At 35.0% G+C, this 21,388-nt stretch overlaps 1 protein-coding gene and 1 pseudogene across 1 annotated transcript; one reads left to right on the forward strand and one right to left on the reverse strand.

Moving 5' to 3' along the window:
• Nucleotides 1-419: 419 nt before the first annotated feature.
• Nucleotides 420-4,482, reverse strand: LOC120127599 (poly(A) polymerase I-like). Its single transcript, XM_039145458.1, has 14 exons — nt 4,309-4,482; nt 4,105-4,204; nt 3,890-4,009; nt 3,695-3,792; nt 3,305-3,388; nt 2,989-3,122; nt 2,774-2,846; nt 2,295-2,340; nt 2,030-2,139; nt 1,831-1,938; nt 1,694-1,753; nt 1,535-1,596; nt 1,042-1,354; nt 420-667 (listed from the first exon to the last, which is right to left on the reverse strand). Exons 1-14 carry the CDS (start codon nt 4,390-4,392, stop codon nt 470-472), a joined length of 1,590 nt encoding a protein of 529 aa, XP_039001389.1. The 5' UTR covers nt 4,393-4,482; the 3' UTR covers nt 420-469.
• Nucleotides 4,410-21,388, forward strand: LOC120127551 (annotated as a pseudogene).

Consider the following 21,388-nt stretch of genomic DNA (forward strand, 5'->3'; position numbering starts at 1 on the left):
ATTTCAGTGGAAAAAACAAAAAACCCAAATATTAGGACCATTGGTGTAGTTTACCCACAACAAATTTAAAAAAAATTAATTTCAACCGACGACGACTTCCTATTCGACGCCGCCTGCATCCCCCGAAGCCCTAATTTTGTTCCCTACATCTGGCCCTGTTTTAAATTTTTCAACGTTATTTCCCTGGTTTAATTGGTACAGAAATCGAAAGCCAAAGCAGCAAATATGGCGTCGAAGGTAAAGAGAGCCATTTTTACTGAATTTTTCATCCCGCAATCTAAAACACTTGACAGGGTCAGGGGCAATGGAGGGCTCGGTATTCAACACTGATTCATGGTGAAAGAACTCAATTTTTTCAGCACAATTTATTCCATGTGCATATATGCACAACAAATAGGCTTTAGCATGTAATACTACAATATTTTCGTTTCTATTGCATACAACCACTTCAAATGCAGCATCTTTTACCTTAGGCTCGGTCAATAGGGTATACCGTATCAAAAACAACTCTAGCAAATGTATGTCGAATTTCCCTCAGGCTTCCTAATGCTAACAACTCATAGTCTATCCGGCTGCCTTGCTTTGATACGAATCCCTTCTCCGTACCCATTGTCACACACTCGAAGACCTTGCAAACTTTCAAATACAATGCCAAGGGTATAAATACCTGCATACGAATGATTAGGCGGGAAAATTCAGCTATGCCTTTCGGCGTAAAGCAGAAAGGAAATACGGATAACGGCTAGTGGAACAACTATTAATTCATAGATATATTGTTCATTTTCATTTTCAAGTCTCTCTCCTTACTCCCCCAATCAACTTTTGGTTTTACAAAGCCAACTAAGTTATTTAAAAATGGAAAGATACTCGCTTGTTCCAGATTTCAACCTCAAGAAGAATACCTTTAAATTGGTGAGGAGATTGGAAAATAGACATTGCTTACTACTACATCTAATGGGACAAAATACGATGTTCTGCCGGATTCTGTTTGTTCCATTAAACCGAAGATAGAAGGCAAACACGAAAACAGAAAATGCTCACCAGATCTGAAAATGGAGCTTGAGGGTATGCTGACATTGCTTGAGAGACAAAATGCTCATCCTTCATCTGGAACAAGATGCTTTTAATAGATGTGGCAAGATCCATAACCTCATTTACTAATGTCCGATTCTCTAGATCTTTTGGTTCGGATAGTTCATGAAAACTATTATCATGCAATTTCTTGATGCTCTTGGCAATACTTATAGCTTCTGCTATATCTCCACCATTGTGGACGGCAAGGCTAAACGCAGCAACAACGAAAGGGTCTCTAGGTTTGTCTGAAAGTGCTTTATGGAATGCTAAAATTCCAACCCTGTTAACAATAAGAGGATGTCTCAGGGATGTGTGGCTTCCATAAAGTAAAAAACCAAAAAAAGAAAGAAAAAAAAACTTTAGACAATTTGTCGAATTGACCGTCACTGAGATTTCAGAATACTGACAGCATTATATTGATGGAAAGAATTTTAAGATTTTCTTGTCATTTAAATCTTACCATAAACTACTGTGACAAGGTCTGTTCGGTGCCAGCAGTCGGTCCAATTTAGAAAATAAAGACTGCAAACAATGCATCAAACAATTAACAGTCTCCATGCTATCACATTGATGCAAGTAATTTTGTGACCCCAAGTCAACAAAATGCAGACAAAATTACCAAGAGCATATTAGATCTTTTATCACGCCTCTTGAAACCATTTCGAACAAAATATTCTGCCTGTAAGATTAAAGTTGCATCAACATTAGTATCAAATTAACAAGCATGACAGGAATATCAGTTTTTCAGTTCTGTACCTGAATCGGCAAAAGTATTTCTAAGAGTCCAAATTTCCACAATAATCTCAAAGACGCTTCTGCAGAACCATATGCCATCATGTAGTTCATTTCCATCAGAAGCCTTGACTAAACATTACCATTAGTGAATGAGATCAGCCAGCAACATTTTCACAAAATTTAAAAGCCGGGAAAACTTGGAAAGGAACTTTTCGTATACCTTATCCAGTCTCAATATCGAGGAAGAGAGATTTTTGACAAAATGAGCTGTTTCCCTAGAAAAACTAAAGCCTAACCGAGCGGCAATTCTTACTGCACGTAGTATCCGAGCTGCAAAGAGTATGGACCGAGGTGCAATTTTTCAGTATGTAAAAATGCCAGGTTACTAAATCGTGTACTAGGTAAAAACAGCAGAAAATAACATAACAATTGCTAAACTACAATATGAAAAGTACTTGACTTGAAATTCCATATATTGAACTCACCACAATCCTCTTGAAAAGATGTGCTTGCAGGAATCACAGTTCGAACCTAAAATATCAGAAGTAAAAGGATAATGTTTGTTAATTCTAATTTCTAAAGCGTGTAAAGGACAAGCCAACTATGTTTAATTGGACCACGCGTGAGAGTTGGATAAGGGTATGTGCAGGGTTTTAAAAAACGGTCCGCGACCACGATTTCGGCCCGATATAGCGGTTTCGCCGCTGTCCGAGTTACCCGCGACGGCCGCAATCACGGTAAATCCGAAATAACTGAAAACGCGACCGCGACCGCGATTTGAAACCATGGGTATGTGCCCAACATAAGTGTGTTCATTTCTTTCCAAGTTTTTACATGTATTTCAGACGGTCCTTTAAGGGTAATGTCCTCGTACCCATGTCCTTTTATGCATTGAACACAGGTATTTTACGAAAAGCAAAGTGTTGGAGCAACATGGAGTCAACCATGATAACATAATACGTACTTTAGCCTTTTTAATATCTTCAATTCCTCCCATGTAGTCGTAAATTAGCCTTTCATATGGATCAAACATTAACCTGTAGAAACAGATAAGTGTAGTAGATGAATGATAAAAAGGCATGCTACTATGAACACTATAAATTAAAGCCATAGGATGTAAATAAAATTGGAACAAATGGGAGTACATAAATCATAAGTTCAAAATGTTACAAAATTTACCCGTTAATTGTAAAATCTCGTTGCAAACAGTTTCTCCAACGAACAAAATCATTCTTGTCAGAACCAGCAGGTCTTTCAATTTCATAGGTCGGGCCCCTACCAAAATTCCGTGCAGCTGTGCTAAAACTTGAAACCTAAATTGTAAAGAGAATTCAAAACAAAAATTAAGCGTTAAAAAAGAAAAACAAGTTGAAATAGTTAACCTTGATTAACAGTCATCATCAAGAGAATCAAGAAGCATAAAACTGTAAAAAATAAAATTTGAATTGCTGCCTCCAGATTTCATAAAGTCAGGTTAAAAAACCAAAGAACAAACCTCCACTATTGTATCATCAATGTGCACATGACATATTGGAAACCGCCTTCCGACTATTTCGCAACGTGAAAATGCTCTCACCACCTGAAAATTTCGGACAACAAATTTTAGAATGACTGAAAGCCAAGGAATTGGGAAACCTCTGCAGACAATGAGACATGAAACTAACAATAGAGATTAAAGGGATTATATTTTTGTGGTATCAACCAGACAAGAAACCAAGCTAGCACTAAAATATGTATGAACTGTTAACACATCCATTGCTAAATTAGCATGCCGATTCTCCAACAATGTCAATACGTACTATATGATAAACAAGCATTCAAGTAAGATCAAAATAACCATAAGAACCAGAAGTAGATTAAGAACAAAATTATAAACAACAGCAACCTCTCTGAGTTGTGCTGTAGTGATAATATCGAAGTCCTTGGGTGTTCGCTTCAAAATAAGATCCCGAACGCAACCTCCTACAAGGTAAACCTCATATCCTACAGCATAAGAGAAAGTCTTAATATTTCCAAACTTTACAGAGAAAACAACTTTCATTCCCTTGAATATAACAGTAAAAACCTATAAAAATAATACCTTTTCTTTTGAGCCCATTAAGAACTTTCCTTGTCGGCTTGGAAATCTTTGAAGTGCTAATTCCAAGATCCTGAGAATTAAGCTTCTTCCACTGTGCCAATTTGCTTTCCTTTCTACTCACTTCAACACCCACAGTTTCAAAGAGAATATTAAATAGCGTAAGCAAAAGGGGAAGCATTAAAATTCAATAAAATAAAAGTAACCCTACGACATACCATCTTTTCCAAGAGAAAAAGGAGTGCCTTGACTGTCATCTTTGATAAAACTTATTGGGTCATCAAGCGTATTGATTGCAGCAACGGAACTGAACCGAGTCTACAAAGAAATGATAAAGCAAATGAGAAATTAAATGAATTAACTGAAACCCATGTAAGAAAGGCGGATTATTGAAAGATAACCAAACAAAAACGCAGAATTACTTTGTGAAAGCAGTAGAAGAGAGGAGGACGAAGAGAGAGATGAGGCTTGCAGGCGAAGATTAACCCTGAAACCGTCATGGCCATGGATGGTTTACCATGCCATGACGATGAGGATGAGGTTAGGCCTTAAACCCTAGCCAATGGTTCACTAAGGCTGAAAGAGGGTTTAGGATGAAAAATGTCTTCTTGATGGTAAAGATTGGTGTTTTAGAGTTTGGGCTTAAACGAACCCGGTCCTTAATTTGATCCATATATTTTGTTGTTTGAAGCCCAACAAGGAAGCAGATACTAGAGACCAAACACAACTCTGTGAGTACTGTTTTTCGTGACTGAAGCATTTATGTAGTGTAGCATTGCGAACATAAATAAAGTTGAATCGAATATATTTAAAAAATACTTGTTATTTTCATAACATGCCCAAAAGAGATGTATTTGATGTGCTGGATAATATTATTTAGCCATGTTGCTTAAATACAATGTAGCTATGCAATTTTTTATGGAGTTTCTTTCTGTATTGCAGGAACAACTGTAAAAACAAGACTTTATGCATGGAGAAGCTTTCACTTGTCCTCCCTGAAATACCACCTTATGTTCCAAGGCAGTTTATCTGGTGTGCTTTTATAGGCAACTCCGGGGATCTTCTCAAAACGAGGTTCGGGAAAGATAGATAGCTATGATGTTGTCATTAGAGAGAATGGTGCCCCTATTGAGGTTAAACTGCAGTCGTAAAGCTTTGGATATTTTCTGTTTTCACTTAAGTTTTACAAAATTTCCTTGGTGTGAAAACGTTCTGTTGCAGAATTATACAGAATATGTGGGCAAGAAAAGTTCATTTCGGCTTCTTAACAGAGGATCTACCAAAGCTCTAGATAAAGTTGTAGAGTTGGATGGTATTGACATTTTTTTATTTATTTTGAAGCTTACTTATTCTGCTTCCATAATTCTGAAAGCATGCTAAATATTTGATTTTTATAGAAATAAGACTGGAGGTCTTGATAGTCAAAGCAACGATTAATGACATTATGAACCAGATCATTCGTGTTAGTATATCTTTTCCATCTAGCTTCTTCCTATGATTATGATATTTCTCTTAATATATGTCTATCTACCTGTAATTTAACTTTGTTAACTATAACATCCCGAATCCTGAATTAGTAGTTCGGGTCAACCCGAGACTCAAACTTGAGCCCAAAATACTTTATAAATTAATTGAACCAAATTTAGTGTTAGTGAACTTGAGTTGAGGCGCAAGGAAATTGTGGTTGAGTAATAAGAGTTTTATGATTTATAAGTTGGGGGACTAATAATGTAGTTTGTCCATAGCTAAAACTAAAAGCTGAAAATGTAACACCCCAACCCGTACCTGACCCGGATACGAGTCCGAGATATCACATTAACTTTTTTTAAAACAACGTCCTTACAAAGTAACAACACATTTGAACTTATATTAATAAAATACGAGTACATATTGATGAATTATGTTTGTTATAACAAATGTAAAAAAAAATACTTTTCATGAACAGTAAGGAATCTTTAATTCCAATGAATATACTACAATCTGCATTATTAATGTCATTAACTCATTTATCAATCATTATTGGAATCCATACATTCTATAGGAAATTCATACAATTCATGTAATTTCCTTTCAATATTAGCACTCTCAATGCTCTATATGGAAGATCATACACTTGGTATGCTTCCCCTTTCATTTTAGCACACGAAGTGTCCTATTCAAAAATTCATACATTTAGTATGATTTTGTTACCATTTTAGCACTTGAAATGCCCTATATGAAAATCCATAACATTAGTATGATTTCCTTATCTTTGTAGCACCCTTAGTGCTTTATTTGGAAATTCATACATTTAGTATGATCCTCTTACCATTTTAGGACATAAAATACCCTATCTGGAATCCATATTTTCAATATGATTCCCTTACCATTTAGCACACTCAGTGCTCTATATGGAAATCCATACACTCAGTATGATTCTTGTCGAGACCGTCCTTCGGTTGGGCCCAAAATTGGGCTTCGACTTGAATGAATTGGGTTAGAGTCACCACCGACCACTGTAAAACGAATTTAGGTGGGCCGGACACCATCTTACATGATCTGCGTTGTACCAGAAACGTGTCGGGTTCGGTAGTCGGTTACGGTCAAGGAAGGATTAGCACCCTTGAACCGCCCTTTCGATACCAATTAATTTGTCGGTTGTCCTTAATTGTGAAATATTAGAAATTTAAATTAAAATTTAAATACCCGATTTGAACTATTTACCTTGGATCGATTGAGATTATTACTGAAAAAAGGAAAAAGAATGTTAGATAGAAAAACAAATAAATAAAAATAAAGACATAAAAACATAAAATAAAAGTAAAAAAAATAATAGTAAAAAAATGTAAAAAAACAAAGAATCAAAGAAAAAAAAGGAATAAAGACTACAAAAAGGTAAATAAATAAAAATAAATCGAAGAAATAAAATGAAAATAAAAAAGAAATAAAAACATGAAGAAAAAATTAATAAATAAATAAAATATTATTTTAAAAGTTATAAAATGGAAATGATGTGAAGTAAAAACAAATAATGTTAATAATAATTAAAAAAACATTATAGTAATAAAATAAAATAAAAATTTTGGGGTCAAATTGCAAAAAATGTAACATATAAATGGGGACCGAATTGAATCAATTGAAAACTGAGTGGCCAAATTGCATACAGTGACTAAAACGAATTGCGCTTCAAAGGGACTGCAGAGAGAATTAAACTATCCCCTAATTACAACTTAGTCCTCCTTATAAATAGGATAAAACCCAAAAAAAAATCATTATTCACCCAACATGAAAAAAAATCCATCTCCTTAAAAAACGCTCCTTCTCCTAAACCGGTCGAAGCCCGGCCACTGCCCGATGACATCTTTCCACCGCACCGCCACCTAGCGGCGGCCGGGCAAACCCAAAACACCCAAAACCTTCGTCTCACCCCCGAGATTCCAGATCTAAACCCCAAAATAGGAAAACCCAACCCCCTTGACATAGATCTAACGAAAACAGCTTTCATTTTTACCTTTTTCCGACGGCCTTGTGACTTCCGGAGGCTTTGGTTTTGTTGTTTGGTGATATTTTGCTTTGTTTGGTTCTATTCTCACTGTTTTGTTCTCGGTTGTTGATGGTTCTCTTGTGTGATGTTGATGAGATTTTTGTGTACTGTTGTTTTCTGTGTGGTTCTGTTTGCTCTCACTGTTGTGGTATTTTTTGTTGGTTGTGGCTCTCAATTTACTGTTATGTACTCTCATTCTCCGTTGATGTCCCGTTTTTTTTCTCGCCATGGTTCTGATGATATTTATAGGCCTTCATCGATCGTTGGGAGTCCCGACGATCTCGGGATCGTGTCGTTCGTGGTTTATCGGCTAAAACGGGATGGGCCAGTCCCGATTTAGCTGGGGTTCACTGCTTTAGTTGTTTCATGACCAGATCTCGGTCGGATATCTCTCATGGTTGTTGGTTGTGTTGTTGGCTCGATGATGTTTGAGATTGCTTCTGGCATTTGGTTTGGGTCAGATCCAACGGTCTAGATCTGCCTGGACAAATGATGTTTCAGGGTTTATAAACCATAATCCTTTACTACAACACTATTAGAACCCCAATTTAAACCATGGGATGCCCGGGTTGTGCTTATCCTTGGACCATTTGGACCCTACCTTTGGACTTGGACCAGAAAAAAGGAAAAAAATTGAGAAATAATAATAAATAATAATAATAATAAATAATACATATGAAAAATATTTTAATAATTTTTTTTAAAAATGATTCTTTTTAAAACTATATATTATATATAAATTTTCAAAAATGCTTTTTTTTAAAACTATATAACTTTTAAAAATGTTTTTTTTGAAACTATATAATTTCCAAAAATGTTTTAAAAATTATATATTATATAAGTTTTAAAAATGTTTTCAAAAACTATATATTATATAAGTTTTAAAAATGTTTTTTAAAAATCATATATTATATATATTTTCTAAAATATTTTAAAAACTATATATTATATAGTTTTCAAAAATATTTTAGAAAAACTATATATTATATACGTATTTTTAAAAAACCCGTTTGCAAACTATAATATATATATATATATATATATATATATATATATATATATATATATATATATATATATATATACAATAATAAAAATGTGGACGGAAATGAGTGTCTACAATTCCCTTACCATTTTAGCACATAAAATGCCCTATCTGGAATCCATATTTTTAATATGATTCCCTTACCGTTTAGCACACTCAGTACTCTATATGGAAATCCATACACTCAGTATGATTCCCTTACTATTTTAGCACATAAAATGCCCTATCTCGAATCCATCTTTTCAATATGATTCCTTTACCATTTAGCACACTCAGTGCTCTATATGGAAATCCATACACTCAGTACGATTCCCATACCATTTTAGCACATAACATGTCCTATCTGGAATCCATATTTTCAATATGATTCCTTTACCATTTAGCACACTCGATGCTCTATATGGAAATCCATACACTCAGTATGATTCCCTTACCATTTTAGCATATAAAATGCCCTATCTGGAATCCATATTTTCAATATGATTCCCTTACCATTTAGCACACTCAGTGCTCTATATGGAAATCCATACACTCAGTATGATTTCCTTATCATTTTAGCACACAAAGTGCCATTTGGTAATCACTATGTATACATCAATAGATTATGTTATTTTAACTATTACCACATGTACGTACATAATTAAATGCACTCACCTAGTTCGCCTTGCTATTATTTCCAATATGCAATTCTGATTACTCAACTACTTTGTCTTTTTCTTTCGTTTTGCTAGACTCGGGAGCTTGATTTCGATTTACTCAAGCATCTATTAAAGACACATTCAATATCTCTTATTAGTATATTGAAATCTTTCATTTCTTAAACTAAAAGAAAAGCTATTTTCATTTATTTATTTAATGTATGCATCGGTACATTTTATAGTGTATCGATGCATCCTCTCACTGGTGCATGGTACACAGCCTATGCATCGATGCACTATCTGCATTCGATGTTTATTTATTTAAGTGTGCATCAATACACTCCTTGTGCATCGATGCACTTTGTCCAGAATTTACATTTTGAGCACGAAAATCACTTAATTCCAGCTCAAATGTTCCATATTCCAACCCCTTTCATACCCTTAACTCCAATACCTTCATCTAAACTCATTTATACGCATTTACTACATCCTTAACCTCAAGATCTTTTCTTCTACATGAGATTCAAGAATCATACCCAATTTTCAAAATGTTCTAAATCCAATTCTAACACTTCATATCTCTTAATTAAGTTGATGACAAGACAAATCTACCCTAAAACATTCATAGACCTTCATATTTCATCATATCACTCAAAAACCCATTTTCTTTAATCTCTAATATCTCATCAATAACTTAGTTTTAATCTCATTTAAATATTCCTTTAGCTTCCATAATATACAAAGCTTCAATCCCTATCAAAAATCGAAGGAAATAACCATTAAATTGGAAACTTACCTTTGAGCTGAAGGGGAGAGTTTTCCACGGCAAAAAGAGAAGAATATGAAAGGGTTTACTTCCTATTCCCCTCTTCATCTTATCTCTTATCTTAATTCCCCATTAATTGAATATTAAATTCAATTTAATCCAAATGACTATAATATCCTTTTAATAATCATTTCTTACAATTTAGTCTAAGCTATGAATCATATTCATCCTCGTCTTTCATTATTTAATTTAATAAATCCTCGTATTTTTAATTTATTTCAATTTAATCCTTAAATAAATTTTTGGGGCATTACAATTCTCCCCCCTTAATAAAATTCGTCCTCGAATTTTAAAGGATTACCTGAGTTAAAAAGAAGTGGAAACTGCTTTTCTATATCCTCCTCCCTTTCCCAGGTAGCCTCTTTCACCTTGTGATTTTGCCAAAGCACTTTGACTAGAGGAATCCTTTTGTTACGTAATTCCTTGATTTCCTTAGCCAAAATTTTTACCGGTTCTTCCTCATAAATCAAGTCTAGTCGAATCTTTATCTCTTCAGGGTTGATAACATGAGAGGGATCTGATATGTACATTCTAAGCATTGATACATGAAAAACATTGTGGATCTTGTCCATGTCCGGAGGTAAGGCCAATTGATAAGCCACGGGTCCGACCTTTTTCAATATCTCGTACAGTCCAATAAATCTCGGACTCAATTTTCTTTTTCGCCCAAAACATAATACTTTTTTCCAAGGTGATACTTTCAAAAACACTTTGTCTCCCAATTGATGTTTTATTTCTTTCCTTGTCAGATCTGCATAGGACTTCTGTCGATCCGAAGTTATCTTTAGATTGCTCTGGATAATTTTCAATTTATCCTCCATATCTTTCATCAAATCATGCCCAACCAGATCTCGATCTTTTAATTCAAACCAATTTAATGGTGTTCTGCATTTTCTCCCATACAGAGCTTCATATAGAGCCATCTTAATACTTGATTGATAGCTATTGTTATACGCAAATTCCGCTAAAGGCAAATATTTTTCCCATGATCCCATAAACTCAATTACATATGCCCTTAGCATATCCTCTAGTATCTAAATAACTCTATCTGATTGCCCATCTGTCTGCGGATGAAAAGTTGTACTAAAATTCAATCGAGTACCCAATGCCCCATGTAAAGATTTCCAGAATCTTGAGGTGAACCTTGGGTCTCGATCAGACACTATCGATATCGACACTCCATGCAATCTAACTATTTTTTTTATATATATCTCAACATACTTATCCATCGAGTAATCTACTCGAATTGGAATAAAATGAGTTGTTTTGTTCAATCGATCTACAATTACCCATATCGAGTCCTTTTTACCTGGTGACAAAGGTAGCCCCGAAACAAAATCCATTATAACTCGCTCCCACTTCCATTCAGGAATAATCATTAGTTGTAGTAATCCGGAAGGTACTTGATGTTCAGCTTTCACTTGCTGACATGTCAAACATTTTGCTACAAACTCAGTTACAGCTCTTTTTATACCTGATCATCAATAACGACTCTTTAAGTCTTGATACATCTTATTTCTATCGGGATGCATCATCAACGGACTATAATGCGCCTCGTAAAGAATTTCTTCCCTCAATTCCTCATCATTGGGAATACAAAGTCTTTCTCGATAATATAAACATCTATTATCCCTTATTTCAAAGTCTCTAATTTCCTCATTTTCAACTTGCTTCAACCTCATTAAGCATTTCTTATCTCGACCTTGTAGCTCTTTAATTCGATCTAGAAATATCGACTTTAATTTTAATTCATAAATTAAAACACCATCATCATTAGATGACACATGTGTATCTAAAGCCCTTAGAGCTGCAAAAGTCTTTCGACTAAGCGTATATGCTACCACATTAGCCTTTCCCGGATGATAGTCAATAACCAAATCATAATCCTTTAAGAGCTCAATCCATCTTCGTTGTCTTAAATTCAGCTATTTTTGAGTTAACAAATATTTTAAACTTTTATGGTCCATGTAAACATGGCAACGCTCACCACACAAATAATGTCGCCAAATTTTTAGAGCGAAAACAACTGCAACCAATTCTAAATCATGTGTCGGGTAATTTCGCTCATGATTCTACAATTGTCTGGAGGCATAAGCCATAACCTTTCCTTTTTGCATCAACACACAACCCAACCCATTATGGGATGCATCACTATAAACTACATATTCTTTACCCGACTCATGTTGCACAAGCACTGGAGCCTCGGTTAAAATTTTCTTTAACATCTCAAAGCTTTCTTGGCATTTTTCTGTCCAAACAAATGGCACATCTTTTCGCAACAGTTTGGTTAGCGGCAGAGAAAACATCGAAAAATTCTTCACAAATCTTCAGTAATAACCCTCAAGTCCTAAGAAACTCCAGACTTCTATAATATTCTTTGGGGATTGCCAATCTATTATGGCTTGAATCTTCTTATGATCCACTTTAATGCCTTCTGTCGACACTATATGACCGAGAAAAGAAATCCCAGATAACCAAAATTCGTATTTGGACAATTTGGCATATAACTTCCTATCACGAAGTATCTAAAGGACTACTCGAAGATGAGTATCATGATCTTCCTTTGATTTGGAATAAACCAAGATGTCATCTATAAACACTACTACAAATTGATCCAAAAATGGTTGAAACAATATGTTCATTAAATCCATAAATGTTGCAGGAGAATTCGTCAATCCAAACGGCATTACCACAAATTCATAATGTACGTACCGAGTCCGAAAAGCCGTCTTGGAGATATCCTCTCTTTCTATCTTTAATTGATTATACCCCGATCTCATATCTATCTTTGAGAATACTGATGCGCCTTTTAATTAATCAAACAAGTCATCAATTCTCGGAAAATGATACTTATTCTTTATCGTCACCCTGTTTAATTGATGATAGTCAATAAATAACCTCATAGAACCATCTTTCTTTTTCACAAATAACACATGTGCTCCCTAAGGAGAAACACTGGGTCTGATAAATCCCTTATCCAACAACTCTTGCAATTATGCTTTTAATTCCTTTAACTCCGTTGGAGCCATTCTATACGGAGCCATAGAAACAAGTTCAGTACCCGGATAAACCTTTATTCTAAATTCCACTTCGCGATCTGGAGGTAAACCCGGTAACTCTTCCGAAAATACCTCTGAAAATTCCTTAACTGTAGGAATATCCTTTAACACCACTTTTGGTATTCGAGTATCTACCACATTATCTAGGAAGCTACATAACCTTTTGCCGTCATTTTCTTAGCTGTCATGGCTAATATCACAGTGGAGGGTGATTTCGCTTTTTCAGCAATCACTACTATTTCGGAACCTTTCGCATCCTTAAAAAATATTTGCTTCTTACGACAATCCACCCATCCATGATACAAAAACAACCAATCCATGCCCAGAATGATTTCAAATTCATCAAAAGGCAACTCCATTAAGTTTGCTAAGAACACAACCCCTTGAATCTTAATTAGACATTTTTTACATACTCGAGTTACCCTTGCACTATGCCCTAGAGGGTTTACTACTATCATTTCACTATAGATTGGTTCTAAAAGAATTTCTCTAGTTTTAATCAACCTAGTACTAATATATGAGTATGTCGAACCAGGGTCAACTAGAACAAAAACATGATCATCGAAAAGATGAAATGTACCTGTTATAATCTCCCGATCATCCTGATCATCTTTAGTCTTTATATTATATACTCGGGCCACTCCTCGAGTTTTTTGTCTCTGGCTAACCTCAGATTGACCGCCTGATTTTCCTCATCCTCTTCTTCTATGAACTCCTCCTGAGCTAATAACATATGAATGAGACTGCTTAGTTTTCCGCGAAGCTGTAGAATAATCAGTTCTTTTTGTGAATTGAGAACCTGAGCTCTTACATCTTTTTGCATATTATGCAAACGAAGACATTCCGATTCTTTTTCCCATCTGAATACTCTGATATGTTACTAATGTCTACTCTTGAGCTCTTTCAATTACCTTTGCTCTGTTTATAACCTCTTGTAAACTGGATAAGTTTAAGGCCAACATCATTTCTTTCAACTTAGGCCTCAAACCCTCAATAAACCCAACCCGACGAGCTTTTTCATTAGGTACTACCTTTGTAGCATATCATATAAGTTTGTTGTATTCAGCTTCATACTCATTCACTGCTTGATTACCTTATTTCAAGTTTAGAAACTTCAGCAACATCGATCTCATAAACCATTCCCCAATATACTTGTTTTTAAATTCGTCCAGAAAGAACTGCTAGTTCACTTGTTCTGGCGACGCATACATCGTCGTGTTTGTCCACCATACTCAGGCTGATCCTCTGAGCAATGATAATGCTCCACCCAAGTTTTCATGATCGAAGCACTGCAGACATTCCATCATCGCCTTAACGTCATTCAACCATAAGTCCGCGTCCATCGGACCTTCACTTTCTTCTCCCTTAAACTCAGGAGCTCCCAAACTTTTTAACTCCTTTGGGATTAGCATCCTCGGTACTAAAGGAGTAGGAGGGGTCGGAGAAGGTTGGAGTCATGCTAGGATAGCATCTAGAGCTTGTATAAAAGCTCCAAACTCTGGAACAGGCATACCCTGAGGTACTGGTGCACTGGCATTCTCCGATGGAATCGGATGTTCACTGTTCTCTTCATAACTTTCACTACCCAATCCATCTTTATTCTCTAGTCCAGTCGCCCTTCTCGAATTCGTAGAATTCTACATCTGGTTTAACATACATACAAATATTTCTTAAGTTAGTAAGGAGAGACATCTATCTTATTCTTTTTATAACCTATCAGCAACCTTGACATCTTAGTGGCATGTAAACTCTTTTTTTTATCACATACATTAGATTTAGGTCGAGAATCGACTAAACCTCTAGCTCTGATGCCATTAAATGTAATACCCCAACCCGTACCCAACCCGGATACGAGTCTAAGATATCACATTGACTTTTTTTTAAAAACAATGCCTTTACAAAGTAACAACACATTTGAACTTATATTAATAAAATACGAGTACATATTGATGAATTATGTTTGTTATAACAAATGTTAAAAAATACTTTTCATGAACAGTACTATACATATGAACAATACCGTGAATAGTGATGAACAGTGCCCGTGAACAGTGTACCGATGCACTGTTACAGTAACGTGAACAGTGCATCGATGCATCAAATTTCGAATAAAAAATGTGTATCAATGCACTGCTACAGTAACTTCGGCAAACATGTATAAAATTCATAAAAATTTAACCGTTCATTACTATACAATTACCATTTACATAAATACGTTTAAATTTCTTTAAAACATTATTTTATTAAAATCTACTACATGCCGACTAAAATATAACTAAAACAGTTCATTATGTCATATGGTTACTGATGAGACAACCTTGATTGAATATCCAAATATCTCATTACAAGTTGTATTCAACCTATGCGTGAAATAAACACACATTAAGTATTACTTAGTGAGGCATAAATAATCAAGAATAACATTTTTACGTACAAGTTATATTCTGATATTTAATCTCCAAGGAATCTTTAATTCCAATGAATGTACTACAATCTGCATTATTAATGCCATTAACTCATTTATCAATCATTATTGGAATCAATACATTCCATAGGAAATTCATACAATTCATGTAATTTCCTTTTAATATTAGCACTCTCAGTGCTCTATCTGGAAGATCATACACTTAGTATGCTTCCCCTTTCATTTTAGCACACGAAGTGCCCTATTCAAAAAATCATACATTTAGTATGATTTTGTTACCATTTTAGCACATGAAATGCCCTATGTGAAAATCCATACCATTAGTATGATTTCCTTATCTTTGTAGCACCCTTAATGCTTTATCTGGAAATCCATACACTCAGTATGATTCCCTTACCATTTTAGCACATAAAATGCCCTATCTGGAATCCATATTTTCAATATGATTCCCTTACCATTTAGCACACTCAATTCTTTATATGGAAATCCATACACTCAGTATAATTCCCTTACCATTATAGCACATAAAATACCCTATATGGAATCCATATTTTCAATATGATTCTCTTACCATTTAGCACACTCAGTGCTCTATATGGAAATCCATACACTCAGTATGATTCCCTTACCATTTTAGCACATAAAATGCCCTATCTGGAATCCATATTTTCAATATGATTCCCTTACCATTTAGCACACTCAGTGCTCTATATAGAAATCCATAAACTCAGTATGATTCCCTTACCATTTTAGCACATAAAATGCCCTATCTGGAATCCATATTTTCAATATGATTCGCTTACCATTTAGCACACTCAGTGCTCTATATGGAAATCCATACACTCAGTATGATTCCCTTACCATTTTAGCATATAAAATGCCCTATCTGGAATCCATATTTTCAATATGATTCCCTTACCATTTAGCACACTCAGTGCTCTATATGGAAATCCATACACTCAGTATGATTTCCTTATCATTTTAGCACACAAAGTGTCATTCGGTAATCACTATGCATACATCAATATATTATACTATTTTAACTATTAGCACATGTAAGTACATAATTAAATGCACTCACCTAGTTCGCCTTGCTATTATTTCCAATACGCAATTCTGATTACTCAGCTACTTTGTCTTTGCCTTTCGTTTTGCTAGACTCGGGAGCTTGATTTCGATCTACTCAAGCATCCATTAAAGACACATTCAATATCTCTTATTAGTATATTGAAATCTTTCATTTCTTAAACTAAAAGAAAACCTATTTTCATTTATTTATTTAATGTATGCATCGGTACATTTTATAGTGTATCGATGCATCCTCTCACTGGTGCATCGGTACACAGCCTATGCAATGATGCACTATTTGCATTCGATTTTATTTATTTAACTGTGCATCGGTACACTCCTTGTGCATAGATGCACTTTGTCCAGAATTTACATTTTGAGCATGAAAATCACTTAATTCCAGCTCAAATGCTCCATATTCTAACCCATTTCATACCCTTAACTCCAATACCTTCATATAAACTCATTTATACGCATTTACTACATCCTTAACCTCAAGATCTTTTCTTCTACATGATATTCAAGAATCATACCCATTTTTAAAAATGTTCTAAATCCAATTCTAATACTTCATATCTCTTAATTAAGTTGATGACAAGTCAAATCTACCATAAAACATTCATAAACCTTCATATTTCATCATGTCACTCAAAAACCCATTTTCTTTAATCTCTAATATCTCATCAATAATTTAGTTTTAATCTCATTTAAACGTTCCTTTAGCTTCCATAATATACAAAGCTTCAATTCCTATAAAAAAATTGAATGAAATAACCATTAAATTGGACACTTACATTTGAGCTGAAAGTGAGAGTTTTCCACGGCAAGAAGAGAAAAAGATGAAAGGGTTGACTTCTTATTCCCCTCTTCATCTTATCTCTTATCTTAATTCCCCATTAATTGAATATTAAATTCAATTTAATCCAAATAACCATTATATCCTTTTAATCATCATTTCTTACAATTTAGTCTAAGTTATGAATCCTTTTCATCCTCGTCTTTCATTATTTAATTTAATAAATCCTCGTATTTTTAATTCATTTCAATTTAATCCTTAAATAAATTTTTGGGGCATTACAGAAAACCCTCCCCTTTTTATATCTTATACGTGAACCACCCCACCATTTTCTCACCAAACAATCATCTCGTCTTCTTCATCATTTTCTCTTTTCTTTTTCCTTTCTTAAGTGCAAAGTTTTAAGGATTCAAGCTTAGTTTATTGTTGCCAAGGTAAGAATGTTTCTCTCCATCCTTCAAGTTTTATTTTAAGCTCCATTTTATAAGTTTTATAATTCATTTTCAAAATGGGTTTTTCTTGAAAGTATGATGAATCCTAGTTGATTCAAGAAGTGTTTTAGCAGCCAAGGCAGTAAGGTAACACATATATAGCTTTCTCATACCAAGTGTAGAACATGGAAAGTTAAAATGTGTTCGAAAGTTAAGTTTAAAGTATATTTAGCAATTTCCATTGTAGACTATTCTTTTGATGTTATAGGCAAGGTATAAAGCCTTATTTATGCTCCTTGTAACCGCATAAGACTTTAACGAATGTTTGTGGGCCTCACTAGGGTCTTTGGGATTGAAAAATAGAGTTTTTAGTACTTGTTTTATGACTTATGCAGGTAGAGTATCGATACTATAGGGATAGTATCGATACTTGTTCTTCGTTTTGGGCAGATTCTTGAGTTTCTGGGCAAGAGTATCAATGATCTTTTAAGAGTATCGAAACTTTGGGTCATAGTTTCAAAACTCGCAGAAAGTTTCGAAATTGGGCAGAACAAAATGTTTAAAAGTATCAATACTTATATAAAGTATCGATACTCTTGGGCTAGTATCAATACTTTCAGTATGTTTTGGTCAAAACATTACTGAAAGACCCTAGACCCATAGTATTACCATAAATAGGACCATAAATGGGATCAAATAGGTGTAAAACACTAGAATAAGTACTATAGAAGGTGTTTAAAGTTGGGTTAAAATGGATGAAATAGTTGTAGGGTTATCGATACCTTATGAAGGGTATCGATACTACAAAGTGGGTATGGTTTGATCTTTAAAGCATGAGTAAGTGTAGAGGCAAGCAAGGGTATCGATATTGTAAGGCCAATATCAGTACCAAGGTTGAGAAATTGGCTTTAAGTCTAGAGAAAGTATAGAGGTAAGTGAGGTTTCCAAAAGCTTATAATTCCTCTCAAATAAGACTACAAGTGAGAACAATTATTAATTTTAATTTCAAACGTAGAAACAAGAATAAATTAGGGTGTAATAAGACTAGCTTTGTTTGAATGCTTGGGAAAACGACCAGGACACCCGAGTTCCTTTAGAAAAGATAGCAGAGTCGACAGTATAAATTCAGTTTGGATGTCCTTAGGTAGGGCTGAGGCCCTTTTGACTAACTATGTTTGATGAGGCCTTAACACTCTTTAGAAGAAAGGGTGGGTTAGTCAGGGGTATGGTTTCCAATGCAGAGAGTTACGGGGGCCATATCCAAGTAGACTAGAGGGGTGTGTGAGCTCCGAGATGCAGAACCCTTAGTCGCACCATGATGTCTACCATAGCGTAGAGAGTGAGTATTCGAGAATACTCACTAAAGCATACTAGCTTGGGCACAAGGTCCAACACTCAAGGAGTGGGCTAGTAGAACATAACAGATAATAAAACATATAACAGTAGACCTTATACCAGTAAACTTGATAGCTTGAACTTTTCAGTGATGCAGTTAGTATGTTTTAGTTGTTAGTGTGGTTTCAGATGTTTTCCGTGGACAGATTAGTAGATCAAGAAGTTGGGAAGCAGTAGATAGTCCAAGGTCCAAACCAATCTAGTGCAGATCAGATGTACGTCTTAGCGTTTATATTTGGGCATGTATATATGTAAACATTATTGTCCAGTTGAGTCGTAGATTCAGTCAAGTTGGTCTGTAATATTTTTGAAGTATAAATAATTTATTTTGTAGCTCCTCAGTAAAAGATTTTTTATTATATTTCAGTTTATTTTATAGTCGTTTTAAATCATGAGAAAACAAATTTAAAGTTGGTTAGCTACTTCGGTGGTTCCGTGTGGCATCCTATATCGGTCGACTGTGTATCCTGAAATTCTTGAGGTGTATGGGCAGATTGTATATCATAATTGTTTTTTCCCAAAATGATATAAAAAACGACTCCCTTTTCATGTTAAAACCCGTGAAGTTTGAAAAAATGATTGTTCAACCACATTCGTTATATTTGAAATCTGTATGTTACTTTTCTCTAAAGTATCAATGGCTTAAAACTGAAAGGCGGAAGTTTTGGTAATATCCTCTTTTCCTCGTTGCTGCCACCTTTTCCACTGCTTTTGACATAAACTTCAAAGATATTTTCTTTCTTATGCAGGAGATTCCAATAAAAAATCCGGTATATCTCATGGTAGTCATCCTTCGGTTCAGCTGCAAGGGGGCGGGGCTCAAGGCTCTTGAATTTGCTCTTTCTATATGTGATTCAGTGGATATGTATGGTTTCACTGTGGATCCGGGTTATAAAGAATGGTAATATTGCTTTTAACTATCTTTCTGTGCAACTTAATACTTCTCAGAATCTCGGAAGGGCCATAGACCTTTGCATGGCAGGGCTTATTACCAGATGATGGAGTGATTGGGTGTATGCGCTCTCTCCCTCTTCTCTCATTAAAATCTTTATTTGGGTTTGGTCATTCGAGTTAACAATGAGAGTTATCTTTTTCGTGACTATTAGTAGGATGGGATAATACATATTATCTTTTCCTCATGATGCAATCACAATCCTTACGTATTAGTCTTGAGAAATCAATATCTTTGACGAATTTGTATCTGTTATTGTTAAGCTAATCAGAATCCATTCTCCTATGCCATTGGATCCGAACCGAGTTGTGAAGTGGGTGCCAAGTCGTGGTGCTATAAGAGCTGCTAGAATCGCAGAAGAGAAATTGTTGAGGTAATGATGTTTTCCATCTCCGTTGCTTCATTTATCGTAGTTAGAAACAGGTGATGATTCTAGAGCCTATGTTGTACAACACATATGACAATGTCCATGGTTGAAGACTTTGCTGTTATAATAAATCTGACCACTCAAAAAATGTTTGAGAGATCTGATCTGACCTTAAAGTACTATAAAACAAAGATGTTAATGCACCTGTTATGCATTATTTGCTACCGTAGTCAGCTGTTCATCATGCAAGCTCCTAAAACTTCATTTTCAGCTTTTGCAAAACGTAGATGTCCGTCTTTCGAAGCACCCATTTGGCTTATCATAGCTTTTAGGAGTCGAGAAACTGGATAGAAGCAGCAAAAGAAGAACTAATAATGTGTAACAATCTTTAGTCCTGTTCTGCATTTGCATCTGAATTTCCAGGAATCTTTTATGTCCTTTAATGTTGATTAAGTGTGCGCGATTAGATAAATTTAGATATAATGGCAAGTTGGCAACTAAGTATTCCAGGCTTAAGTTCGTGTTCTCAAAGATTTAATAAATGCAAGTTCTTACTATTTCCGTAGGAGAGTTGGAGCAGGACCTGAAGACGTACTTAGTTCGTGCTCAATAATAACGAAGCAAGTTAAAAGGAAACGAATGTCGACCTACTAAGCCTCCAAAAGGCTGCTGTGGACCATCGTAAATTTGTGAAAGGCTCAACCATGTATCCATTGGAGCACAGTCTTGGACATTGTCAGCTTTGCACGGGTCCAGTTGATTGAATCTATGCTGACCACGCTCGACCGATCCCCATGGAGGTAACTGGCAAAATCTGTGAAATTACTGCTTGATACGGTTCACACAAATTAAAATATCGAAAAAAGATCAGAGGCCAATGAGATCTGCTCTTGAAGCATCTACAACAAGCATACTGATCTTACAAAAATTCTTTTACTAGGAGTGAATTTTTTAGGGTTCTAAGTTCCCTGGTTTGA

The sequence above is a fragment of the Hibiscus syriacus genome, unplaced genomic scaffold (genome assembly GCF_006381635.1).
Source record: "Hibiscus syriacus cultivar Baekdansim isolate YM2019G1 unplaced genomic scaffold, ASM638163v2 tig00110469_pilon, whole genome shotgun sequence".
NCBI lineage: Eukaryota > Viridiplantae > Streptophyta > Magnoliopsida > Malvales > Malvaceae > Hibiscus > Hibiscus syriacus.